Source organism: Symphalangus syndactylus, chromosome 8 (genome assembly GCF_028878055.3).
Source record: "Symphalangus syndactylus isolate Jambi chromosome 8, NHGRI_mSymSyn1-v2.1_pri, whole genome shotgun sequence".
In the NCBI taxonomy this organism is placed as follows: Eukaryota; Metazoa; Chordata; class Mammalia; order Primates; family Hylobatidae; genus Symphalangus; species Symphalangus syndactylus.
Window position 1 is genome coordinate 91,515,572 of NC_072430.2, and position 14,058 is coordinate 91,529,629.

At 32.4% G+C, this 14,058-nt stretch overlaps 1 protein-coding gene across 2 annotated transcripts in view; it reads right to left on the reverse strand.

Moving 5' to 3' along the window:
- The window catches only part of CALCRL (calcitonin receptor like receptor), a 109,969-nt gene that overhangs the window by 16,762 nt on the left and 79,149 nt on the right, over nucleotides 1–14,058 (reverse strand). For both annotated transcript variants that reach the window (XM_055289960.2, XM_055289959.2), the window contains 2 exons: nucleotides 3,532–3,658; nucleotides 683–836 (listed from right to left, as the gene is read on the reverse strand). In XM_055289960.2, the coding sequence (XP_055145935.1) occupies nucleotides 683–836; nucleotides 3,532–3,658 (281 nt within the window). The remainder of the gene's footprint in view (nucleotides 1–682; nucleotides 837–3,531; nucleotides 3,659–14,058) is intronic.

Consider the following 14,058-nt stretch of genomic DNA (forward strand, 5'->3'; position numbering starts at 1 on the left):
ATAGATAGATAGATAGATAGATAGATAATAGGATAGATAGATGATAATAGATAAGTACAACTTCAGTTTTGTTTCTGGAAACTAGTCCTGTTAAATTCATTTCTGCACTTCATATTTTGCATTATTCTAGTTATTTTTAATATGTCAGAAGTATATCACTGTTTGCTTTGTGAATAATACCACATCAGGAGATGGTGTAGAAAAAAATAAATCTTTTGCATGCCTTTATTCAATTACTAATCCCTCTACTCTTACCATAAAATGACAATATTTTAAACAAATATTTTTAGAATAGAACTTCAAAGATGTTTAAACCCAATGCTCTCATTTTACACGTGGCAAAAATGAATATTCAGAATGGTACAAAGACTAAATCTTTAATTTATGATTCTACTTCTATTGTTTTAGTCACTACATATTCAGCCAAGATACCCTGTTCATTGGCATATTCAATAGAAAAAAAAGACACTATTATATATTGACTTGTGACTACTGAAAACAATGGATGTGTCAGTGATACTTTGCTTAAAATGTTGCAATTTACAATAATAGGTAAAAGTTAATCACCTGATATTCTTTAAAAATGATTACTCATTGGTATATTCGTATTACAAAGGAACCTGGCATCCTCCAAAGGCTTTTTTAATCCATTGAATCAACAAGTATGTATAATGACACTTACCCCAGCCAAGAAAATAATACCACATTAAATGTTGCTTCTCTGCAAACACGGCCACCACGATGAGTGTGTGTAGGTAAATGCCTTCACAGAGCATCCAAAAGTAATTACAGCCCATCAGGTAAAGATGAATGAACTGGGACACTTTGCAACTAACCTGTGAGGAAAAAAAAAAAAAAAAAAACAACATTTACTTGTTTATGAATTCACATGTAAAGCAATACTCTAGTTTAGCTCAGGAAACATGGAACTTTCTCCCCTACACACAAAATCCTGTACATTAATGATTAGGATTTGTGGAATGCCAGTCTTCGTATTCATGTAATGATGCCTTTAGTTTTTAGCCACAGAGTCCAAAGATTTATAATGGCATATCTTCCAGGAAAAAAGTGTAACTTCTAAATCTACTTTATTTAGTGAATGTGTATTTTCTGAATGTGTTTTTGTTATTATGTAATTATAAGTATAAAAATGTCACACATAAATAACTTTACACTTATTTACATCATCATGAATCCCTTGACTGTTACATTCTGTTGGAAATAATAGTAATTTTAAAAGCAATTCATTAAAAGTGCCCAAATACTTGAAAAGTTTTGCATATTACATGCTCCTCATGCAAATGCTTATTAAATAATAATCTAATACATCCATAGGTTATCCTATCCAAATGGGGGGTTTGAGGGCTTTGTGTAAGTAAAAGGAGGACAAAATTATGTTTTCCCTTCCATTTTTCCTGAGGTCTCTATTTTTGCTTCTCTACTTTTAAAGAGGCAGGAAGAGAGACATTCAAATTACAGTAAAGAAAACACAAAAGAGTAAGAGTGACAGTTTACTGCCTTAAACAGGAGAATACAATTAAAGCTTTCCCAAAAATACATGACCTGTTACTCCTATTGGCTCCAGTTTCTAGTCTGAAAATCAATAAAAGTTTAGTGACAATTATCATTATTTTTGAAATAGTTTTTTTAACCAAAAATAAAATTTAAAAAAAAATGCACTGGATTGTTAATATTGGGTTATCACAGAATAGTAATAATGGCATCTGCATAGGAGTCAGCCTAAAAATACTTTTACATATATTGTTTATTTAATTCTTACGGTAGTCCTATGAGGTGTACATTATCATTAGGCATATATTTTATAGATAAAAAAACTTAGTACCAGAGAAGTTAAATGATTTGCTACTATTTATACATCAATCAAATCTACAACCTGAACATTCCAATTTTGTTTTCATTATATACAATGCCTCCTAACTAAAGGATATTTGTAAAACCTATTTATTCATTAAATGTATCTGCAGAATACGTAACATTAAATTTTAAATAATGTACCTTTATGTAAAACACAGCATTATATTAAAGTTCACTCAAAGGTGAAAATGAGATAGTCTACTATATGGAAAGAAATCATAAATTTCAGCTTCAACTTTTTATCTAAAGAGTTTTTAAATATTTATATTTAATTGGGCTTCTAATTCTTGATTTCATTTAAAAAGTTAATCGATAAACCATTACAATAAAAAAGATTAAGAGCATACTGCAGAAAAATATTTCTATGCAGGGCATTAGTAATACAGACAAAACAAAAATATATGACAATTTATAATGTGTTTATTAAACACATCTTTGCATACAAATATGAGATTTAGAATCTCATGCTCTGCAGCTGCAAGACAAAACTCTGAATCTCCTTGTCTTACAGAAATTTACTCTAAAATGGCAGGACGTTAGCCAGATTTTTATGTTGCTAATTATACCCCAGTGTGTTTTCTAATCCAATGACTTTAGAGTGGAACATATACAAGATTAAGCAATCCAGATGCACATGTGCAAACAATGCAGGGACTTTTAGAATTTTGAAAATTACCCTAAAAACACACATAAAACACACATGAGACTGTTTATTGAACCACTTGGTAAAAATTCTTTCCCTTCCTGATTTCAGTCACTAGATAATTTTTTCTTTTAAAAAACACTATATAGACACACACACACACACACAAAATATAGTAAATATCCCATAAACATTGTAAAAGCAGATAATTTTTAAAACTTGAATGTATGTTTATGTATGCAGATATTTTAATTTAAACTTATTTTAAATATGCATATAGCTTACACGAAATATTTACATTTAGATAAGTAAATTTTAAACTATGTTTTAAAAATATGGCCTGTAAGGCAACAATTTATAAATGTTTATTGAGACTGAACACTGTAGTTCTTTTTAAAACGTTATGCTATGAAGTTTAATCTTATGTAGGATGTGTACAATTCATTCTTTTCCTGGTTTTATTGACTTTTTAAAGTCAGCCTGATACAAAAAATATAATTTATTTAAATTTTCCATGTGCATGTACTATTTTTTCAAATTACGCAGAGTTCATTGCTTTGAGTTTTTCATTTGGATTGAATAAATATTATGTAGTGATAAACTATTATGTGCCATAGTGAGAGGACTCTACAGCTATAAAATGAAGTGAAGATATGTGTACATGTATAAATAATTGAAGCAAAGAAATTATAACACTTTTTTATGTTCACTCTTTATATCTTGGGGAATACTGAGAATACTCTGGGGGAATACTCTGTAGAGTATATGTAGCTATATTCCAATGTAGAAAGGTAAATATTTCTCAATATTCCCCAAGATATAAAGACTTGAAAATATACATATATGTCAGACTTGAAAATATACATATATGTCAGACTTGAAAATATACATATATGTCAGACTTGAAAATATACATATATGTGTACTTAATTATACACATTATGCATATATCAGCCATGTTCCCCCTTTCCCATTAGGCCCTTGAACCAAGGGCACAATCTTGGTTTACTTACAGGATTTGTGGCTACTAAGGCCTGGTTGTTGGCCACTGCAGTGAGGTGAACAATTGTTACAACAGAGTTACAAACAAATGAGAAGAACAGATTTTTGTGTAAGGTAATCCTTTGGCAACTTAGGCTCCTAAAAAGCAAGAAAAACAAGTGTGTTGACATCATGAAATTTTTTTTATTAATCATTATTCAAATAAGATACATTCCCAATTCATAACAGCTGCTCCATTTTTGAAACAATTATTTTCTCTCCCTAAGATCCACTCATTACAAAATCTTAATTAGGGAAAACCTGTAAGTGCTTAAAACCTAGAGACAAATGAGTTGCTTCAGTAGAGGTAGATATACATAGGGATAGAAAATTTGCCTGTACAAGTCCTCTACATGACTTTCTCTATTAATTTCTGAACATAATTAATAGTTTAATTCATTTTGCAAACATTGGGATTCAGTAAAGTTAGATAATTGATCAAAACTTATGCAGCTAATTAATTTGAACACTTTGTATTTGCTGTCAGATTCTCATGTGGATAACTTTTTTCATTACACCATATATATTGTTCTGTTTAAATATAACTGTGTGTTTTGTTGTGATGGTAGTGATTACACAGACCAATCTGGAAAAAATAACAAAGTATTCAGAATAGATGAATTGATAAAAATGTAAACTTAGCAACCAATGAGATTTGCACAGCTTTACTGAATTTTTCTAATTGGTGCAGCCATATATAAGGTAAAAATAGTACCACCTTTTACGAGAGTTCCTCTTGTATAAAACAAAAGAGTGTTCACTGTGTGGAGTTCACATAGATTTCAAGAAAAAGTGTCACTAATGACAACTGATGTCACTCTTAGATTCAATCCACCTCCACTCTAAGAAGATTGTGCATATATGACTGCCTGCCCATGTTCAAGCACTACCTCCTTTATAATGCGTTTACTCAAAGGCTTATTATGGATAAAGTTTTAAAATAATAGCATGGGATCCACTTGAACCTGAATACTTAATGTCAAGTGTGAACTCATATGAAGGAAGACCTGAGGAATTATTTCACTACAGAGGCAAAAAGTTCATGATGTGTGTGTGTGTTTTAAAAATAATATGCTATTAATATGGTCAACCTATATAATCCACCATATATAATTCAAGCCAAAGGCTTCTATTTTGGAAACTTTAAGGAGATCTTTACCTAACTTTATCACTAAATCTCTTTTCTTAAATAGACTATGTGCCCAGGATATTAGAATTAGGATGGGATGCCAAGGTTTTCTATATTTAAAAATGCAGTTTAGAGTATGTTACCTCTGAAATTGCCTTTCTTCCAGCTATAGGTCTGTGATTCTATATATAGCTCTAGTAATTAAGGAGCCTGGAGGAATATTTGATCCAAATCAATATTATAAATTGTCAATATATGCCTTCTACAAGACTTCTATGAAAGGATTCATGGGCAAGATGGCTCTTGAATGATTGCTGAGTGTGTGTAAGACATTCATATGCCAACAAATATGTGAAATCTAGTTGGAATCCATCAAAATAGAAACAACTGGAACCAGCTAGTATTTTCATATTAAAGAGTGGTTTACTTTGGCCTGACTTTGTAGTGTATAGGAGTAGTGACGCAGGCAGTAATCAGGCCTTATCTACAGATTATTGATTATATTCTATAGAAAAAAAGAATCTTTGAACCTTTTGAACAAAGGAGTGGCACGATTCCTGCTATTACTTAGGGAAATTCAACACTGAGAGAAAGACAATCCTATTTTTGATAAAATGCCACAGCAGTGACATAATTACTTTCTGTTCATTGAGCATGAAGAGAGTTAATGAATATCAGAAAAAGTCTAGTAAATAATGTTCTTTTCAAATCAGTTATATTATGTGTGGTTTATTTCTGTCATTCATCAGTGTTCCATAATGAAAGTTATAGACATATAATATTTGTTCATATTGTCTTATTTTAAAATGTCTGCTTTGAGCTTACCCCATGTCTATTGAGTGCCAAGTATTGTTTAGAAAGGAACTGCTTATCCATGCAAATATACATGTTTTTAGTAATACAATATAAGTAACTCAGCTACCATCAAGGGAAAAAAAGTGAAGCATTTTTCTTAACTGGGCGATTTTGTCATTTTCTGCTGAGCACACACATATCTAAGTCCATTGGCTAAAACATATCTATAAACAACAAAATTTCATAGTTTTAAAACTATGATGAAAAGATTGAGAAGGTTTGCTTAAACAGCAAGTAAGATATATTTGTAAGAAGTAAATTGAAATAAAGGAAAGCAGACATGAAAGAAGACTTTCAAAAATAGAACTATTCTGCCATAAAAAAAATGAACTTCTCTCATTCACCGCATTACGGATGGAACTGGAGGACACTACATTAAATGAAATAAGCCATGAACAGAAAGAAAGGCTGCATGCTCTCATTCATTTGTGGAAGCTTAAAAGAAGTTGATTGCATAGAAGAAAAAAGTAGAACTAGAGACTGGAAAGGGTAGGGGGAAGGTGGACATAGGGAGATATTTGTTAAAGGATACAAAATTACAGCTAGATAAGAGGAATAAATTCTAGTGTTCTATATCACTGTAGGATGACTATAGTTAATAATATGTAGTTTTAAATAGCTAGAAGGATTATGTGGGCATATTGCATGATAGTAAAAATTAGAAAAAAATTAAAGATAGCTAGAAGAAGAATATTGAATTTTCCCAACACAAAGAAATTATAGATATTTGGGAAGATGGATATGCTAATTATGCTGATCTAATCACTATATATTGTAGATTTCTAAACATCACTATGTACCCCATAAATATGCACAATTATTTCATGTCAATTAAAAAGTGAAATAAAATAAATAACACGTGATAGAAGAGCTGAAAGATAGGAGCTAGGAACATAATAAATACATTTATATTTTAACTGTTTATATTAATAATATTCACATGTGAAAAGATTGGAAGGGAGTAAAATAAAATGGTAACTGTAGTTAGTTGATAAAAAATGTAATCCTCTTGTATACAGTTAAAGTTTAATCCTCTTTGTATAAAGTTAAATGTCCTCTATGATGGTCTGTATTTCTGTTGCTCTCAGAATTCCATTTTTTTTTACCCTGCTCCCACCTCAATTTGTCTTGGAAGGTAAGTACTTAAAAATGAGCTGCTGGTACATATTCTCTTCCAAAAATGTCATTATTGTGAGTATAACCACACACACACACACACACACACGACATCTTATTCTCTTATTATGGGATAAAAGGATATACCGTATTTCCGTTTTTAAGACCCAAACAATATCATTATGGGCAAAGTTTTGAAATAATAGAATGAAATTCCCTTGAAATTTACTGAATGTTTAATATCAAGACAAAACAAGTTCTTAAGAAGATGCATTAAATAATTTCATTACAAAGACATTAAAGTTTAGAGTGTTTTATACAATTATTGAAATAATGTGGTCAAACTAGATAATCCACCCTATATAACTCAAACCAAAGACTTCTGCTTTGGAAACTCTGATATCTAGTTTAGCTGCCCAAATTGTAGTAAACTGGACCATTGCCACATCATTTCATTTTGTGTTGTGTAAATATGTCCTACTGCCTAAAATACTATTTAGTTTCTTCCATTTCTACCTCCAGGCACTGTGCAACTTAAACAAATGCAAACAGATGCTAAGTAACATATGGTTTCTATCAATGTCTAGTGTAAAAATGGCACCAATTTTTCTGAGGATGCATATTGTTTCCTTCTAAACATATTCATTAACATATGTAAGTAGATTGGTACAAATAAAATCAACTTGTAAGTGAAAACCAAAAACATGTAATTGGTAAACACATGGTTTGTTCAAATGAAGCCCTAAAATATTTGTATATTTTTTCAAATATTAACCTGCAACGAATTTTACCTACTTTAAATTCTTAAATATTCTTATTTTATTCAAAATAGTAAAAGCAATTATCTTAGAGTCTTAGAGAATGTTTACAAAAATCCTTCGCTTTCTTTAAATTTTATAATATCCCTTTCTATCCCCGCATAACCACAGAACAGAAAATGTGGTTTGTGGGTCCAGATTGTTTCTATTTCATATTTTTTACATATAATTATTTTAAAATGCTATTTCAATATGCAATTTTGGCAAGCAGAGTTACAGAGGCAGTTGATGTTATTGTGTCAACAAAATCATTATGCTTTATATGTAATGAAACCATGTCTTTCAATTCACTTTTGGAACAATTTTAGAAGTAAGTAGCGTCAAGTCACTATGTGTAGTTCAGACAGTGAATCTGAACTCTGCCGTCTATTGACAGTATGACTTTGGGTAAATTATTTAAGATCTTGAATCTTTAATTTCCTAATCTGTAATTTAGGGCTAACAATTGTACTTCATAGGATTGGCTTAAAAGTTAGAGGAGATAAATCACTTAAAATCTTAGCATAACATCTAACCCATGATAAACACTCCATGTTAAGTTAGCTGTTGTTTTTTAACATAATTATCATATGGTTGATGTTAATCAAATGCTCTAATGGTTTTTAGGTACAAATAATAAAATAGTATCCAGGTTTACCTCAGTAATGTCAAACTTCCTCTATGTTAAAATAGGTATATTTTAAGTAACTCAAACAGAAAAATAGTCATTTTTTTCTTACCAAGCAAGAATTATCATTAGACAGAATTTCCATATGATAAAGGGCAATACATAAAGCAACCTAAATTATCTTCCCAAGAAATTTCATTCTTTCTATAGTTGTTGCCAAATTGCCAGGTTCACTATCATGCAGATCCCAAATATTATAGTACTCCATCTTCAAAGTTCTGCCACTAGTATGGCCAATAACCTTGCCTCTGTTTTCCATTTGCTTTTGACATGAGCTAAAAACTTCCAGACTACTTTTCTCAGTACTAATTATGAGCAAAATGAATCATGAAAGGAGAAAGTACAAGCAATGTAAGAATAGCACAGCCTACACAGTATTGCTTTCTTACTCTAGCTTATCTGATTTAATTTCCAAATTCTCAGATCTTTTCCCTCAAAAAACACTAACAATGTATCCAAAAGGAAAGCCTGTCCATCTGAACACTGCCACAAACCATAGGCAGAAAACAAGTATGTTAAAAGAATCAGTAGTGTGACTGTCTTTTGTCTATACAATGGAACTCTCAAGTTGATGGAATCACATGTTTACACATAAGAAGCAGATACAACCTCTTTCAATAGCTCTCTTTTGGAGGCTGCTGGTGATCCAAATTATATTAGGCCAGATTAGAAAGAGGGTGAGTATTTCAACCAAGGTGCTCAATGAAGGTCCTAGAGGAGACATGATTGCTCTTCCTCCATTATGCTCCCTCTTCCCATGCCCTTGGGCTGCTTATTTAATGAAATATAGGAGTATCAGGCTACATAAGGAACAGCCGTGTTCATTTTGTATGGCCAACTGATTTTCTATCATTTGTGAACTGCTTTGGTAAGACTGCTTTTCCTGGTCTTCTAGTGAGCAGGAAACCAAGAGAAGAAAGTCTTTCTGAATCCTGTGATTCTTGGGCTCCAAAACCAACCAAACAAACAAAAACCTTTTTAGAGGCAAAATTTATAGTAATAGCAGCCACGATTTTTGAAACCCTTAGACTATCCCCAGCACAGAGATAAGCACTTTAAAGTCGTTATCATATTTAACAACTACTTGAATTATTATTGTCTTTTAATAAAATGGGGGTAAGTTTCTCAAGGTTACACTCTTATTAAGTGATCTATTGAGTTTGAATTTTGAAGTTCTCAAGGAAGCAATAAGGCTTCTGACTACTTTATTATCCATCTAGTCACTTACTATTGGATGGTAATATTTTGGGCACTGTTACTAGAACTGGGGAAACAGTTGTGAATAATACAAAGCAAAACCCTGACCTCATGTGATTCATACTATAGTGGAGGGTAAATAGGCACATAAATTAAAACAATGTAATCCCAGATAGTGGTATGTGCTTTTTTAGAAATTAAGACAGGACTAAGGGATACAAAAAGAATGTGGCCAGGGTGAGAAGAATACTTAACATACAATTGAAACAAGAGAGTATAGAGGAGAGAAGTATTCCAAACAGGGAAGACATCCCTGTTTGTCAAAGCCCTGAGCTTAAAGTTTCTGAGGGGCAAGAACAGGCCATGTGACAGAGTACAAGGTAAAAGTCCACAATGGCTTTTTTTCCATTCTACAGAATGAGTAAATTAAATTCAAAGAACATAACTTACTGAATGGCTTTTTGATTCTGAAGTTCATACTCTTTTGTGTTATATAGCTTTTTAACAATTAATGAAAAATTGTTTACTTTATTCTGTTTTTAAATTATTCCCATGTCTTTCATGTAAGACCTTCTTGGTTTTTGACATCTTAATGTTTCATCAGCAAATATTAGCAGCATAATATCTAGTCATTCTGTTTTTTCTTTTTCCTAAATACTAAAAATATGCTACAGTTTTGAGAGTGTGCTTTGACTTTCTTCTCATATATGTCTGTGGGTATGATCTAGAAAAGTAAACTGTCTATAATAATGGAAAACCCGATTGTAAAATATATCATGACTTTCGGGAGAAAAAATGTTATTTATTTCTATTTTCTATTTCAAATAACAAAGTTTTAATCTATTCAAACAATGATACAATTTTCAAAATTTATTGTCATTCTATTGCCATGAAAATTTAGGTATGCTTAAATTAAATAGCACATTTAATTAGCTCAAACAGAAAAGATGAAATTCATGATTCAGAAGTTGCATATTTATCAAATATATCCGTAGGAATAAAGATATGCGATATTTAATGTGGATTTATAGCTTTATATTTTTTATATCTTAAATCCAAATTATCTAATTCAGTTACTGTATTTACTTTGTATTTCCATACCTGGGACTCTTCTCCATAAGCCAGTAATAGCAATGACCTTATAGCAGACAGGTTAATGTTAAAGCATGTCCATTACTTTTTGCACTACTCAGTCTGCATTCAACCCATACACTTTATGTAAAAATGCAATTATTTTATTATACAACTAAAATAGACATATTGGAAACATTTTGGCCCTATCTCACTTTATGGCATAAGAATGTTTTCACTTCTCACAACATTCAGTTTGAGAGAGATGGATTTTTATGTACACGAATTGATTAAAATTCATTAATTTGGAGATAGACTCAGTATGACCCAATAAAACATTTAAGAGAACCTATAGTTCTCATGCCTGTAATCCCAGCATTTTGGGAGGCCAAGGCGGGCAGATCACAAATTCAGGAGATTGAGACCATCCTGGCTAACATGGTGAAACCCCGTCTCTACTACAAATACAAAAGATTAGCCGGGCATGATGGCGGGCTCCTGCATAGTCCCAGCTACTCAGGAGGCTGAGGCACAAGAATGGTGTGAACCTGGGCGGGAGCTTGCAGTGAGCCAAGATCGTGCCACTGCACTCCAGCCTGGGTGACAGAGCGAGACTCCGTCTAAAAAAAAAATAAAATAAAATAAATAAATAAATAAATAATATCTAATGTAAAGCTGAAGGAAGCCTGGGATACAGACCACAGAATAGGCTATATCTCAGGACATAGTGTATAACAAATTTACAGTGAATAAATGAACGTACCGTGAGTTAAGAGAGCAAGGGTGATGCTGGGTAGGCAGTGACAGGTATGCTGTTCAAGGAACACTAGATGACTACTTTTGAACTCAGTCCTTGTCCAACCTCTGACAGTGCAGTATTGCCAGGTTTTAAATAAACGAAAAGTGAAAGTTCCAATTTGTCAAAACAGGTACAACATCAGAGCAAACTCTATAGGTTTCAACGTAGGATTTCATTAATAGTTAGCTGTGTTTAAATATGGTTTAAAGATTAATCATGTGGGAGGCTGAGGCAGGAGAATCGCTTGAACCCGGGAAGTGGAGGTTGCAGTGAGCCAAGATCACACCACTGCACTCCAGCCTGGGCAACAGAGCAAGACTCCATTTTTTTTTTTAAAAAAAGAAAAGATTAATCGTGCACAATTTTCAGAGAAAAGTTATAGCTTAAAGAAAAACTATACTTGTTCTAATTGAAAAAAAATATGAAGAAACTAGAAATGAGATAACAGTTCACAATATTGGTTAAATATATTCAGATGTGATCTAAGAAAAACATGAGAATTTTGGTCATTTGTACTGAGAAGCAGAAATACAAGCACTAACAGGTTATTTTAATAAGTTAAATTGAGAATGCTTTGGTCTACCAATAGAGGTTATTTTTCTGAATTTTATTTGGGACCTATGGCAAGTACCTACAAAAGATATCATTGTCTACATAGTTCCAAATATGCAACTTGGCTTTTAAATTGTTTGGGGTCAGTATCTGAATGTTAGCAAAGATGTTCTTTAAAAAAACAAACAAACAACATTTTCTTTTTTTTTTCTATAAAAGTTGGATAGATGTCATATGCTCTCTTTTCTGTGGAAAAAGATGAAGCCTTTTGTCTAGGTTGTAAGAGTGAGATTTGCTCTGCTCTCTGACTTTAAACGGTAATTAAAATATAATTTGTAACTAATTCCAGTAAAGTTTATTTATTTATTTTTTTATCTAAAGGGTTCCACTTTGTTTTTCCAAGAATCATTACGAGTAAGAGTCATTGCCTCTCAGGGCTTGGCAAGCCCTAAAGTTACATCTCTTTCTCTTTTCCCCTCCTTCTCTGTTCCCTTTCTTTTTATCTCCTGCTCTGACTTGTTCCTTTAATTGGCTCTAATATAAAACTGAAGTATATCTGGTGAATACTGTTTTGTGTTCTCTGTTTCTAATTTAAAGAATGGATGAGTGGTAGACTTTTCTCTCTCTAAATAAAAAATAACAAACAGTACCCTAAATCAACTTTTTGTATGGTTCTTAGTTTTTATTAGGGTGGGTCAGTGACCCTCAATTACCAAAGAAGAGGAAAAAAGTTTCCCATACCGAGTAAGCAAGAATAACTACAGTATAAGGAACTTGGTTAAGAAACAGAAAGGATCTGCTAATAGATATTTTTGTACACAATGAATGATTTTATGTGAAACATCAGCTCCTCTAGGAATTGTTTTCAGGTTAGTTGGATGAAAGCTAATAATTTCTCTTGCCCCTGACTCCACAAGAACATGATTCATGAACCATTCAAATTCAATATTTTCTGAGGTGGCCCTATTCTTCCTTGGATCTAGCTGCAGTCTTTCATCTTGTTTTACTCAGATGCTTCTACAGATTTGAATTTTAGAGTCTTAGTCTAATGCTTTCCTTTGTTGATGGAGACAAGGCCAGACAATCTTAAGGGACATGTGGAAGGTCACAAATAAGACATGGGCAAGTCTGTCCTATATGTAAGCTTCAAAGCCAGTTCATGTCTTCATTCCTTAAAAATTTATTGAGTGCCTACTATGTGCAAGATCCTATGCTAAGCCCCAAGATGTGTAAAGAAACAAAGCAGAGGAGACTCCTGCTCTCACAAAGCTAGCTTTATAAAATTATTTTCGTTAATTCTAGTGGCATATCTGGTAGATCATTCTATGGAATAAATGTTAGAAGTATCTAAACTCAAAGACTAAAAATTCCTTAATATTGATTCAAAAATGGAGTAAGCTACATGGTATCTTCTGGTCACAAAAAAATCTTATTACTTTTGACTGATTTACTTAACCATAGTTTTTTCTAACATAATTATATTATTAATTTTGTTTATAAAAATGTTATTAATTTTGTTTATAAAAATGTTCATTCAGTGTTTACTTATTTTTCTACATGAATATTTTCTTTATAAACATGGTCCATTTAAAACTAGAACTTGTATTATTTAATTTTGTTTTTAAAGATCTTAATGGTATAACATACCTACCAGGGCTAAATATTTATGTTCAAACCTTGTAATGGACTAATAATAAGTGAGAACAATGCCAATCATAGATAACATTTTTTGAATCAGACACTCTGCTTAATACTGCATCTCACTGATAACACTGCCATTATCTCAGCCTTTATGGCAAATCTATGATGTAGATACTAATATGATCTGCATTTTTAATATGTATAACTGAGGATTAAAAAATGAAAGAACATGTTCCAAGCTACACAGCAAGTAAGTGATGAAGTGGGATTTGAGACCAATACTGCCTGTCTGAAGAACACTCTCAGGCTGGGCACAGTGGCTCATGCTTGTAATCCCAACAGTTTGGGAGGCTGAGGCAGGAGGATCACTTGAGGTCAGGAGTTTGAGACCAGCCTGGGCAATATAAAAAATATTTTAAAAATTATCTGGGTGTGGTGGTGTGTGCCTGTAGTCCTTGCTACTTGGGAGGCTGAGTGGAGGAGGATTGCTTGAGCCCAGGCGTTTGAAGCTGTAGTGAGCTATGATCGTGCCACTGCACTCCAGCCTGGGTGACACAGTGAGAGCCTATCTCTAAAACAGGGAAGGAAGGAAGGAAGGAAGGAAGGAAGGAAGGAAGGAAGGAAGGAAGAAAGAAAGAAAGAAAGAAAGAAAGA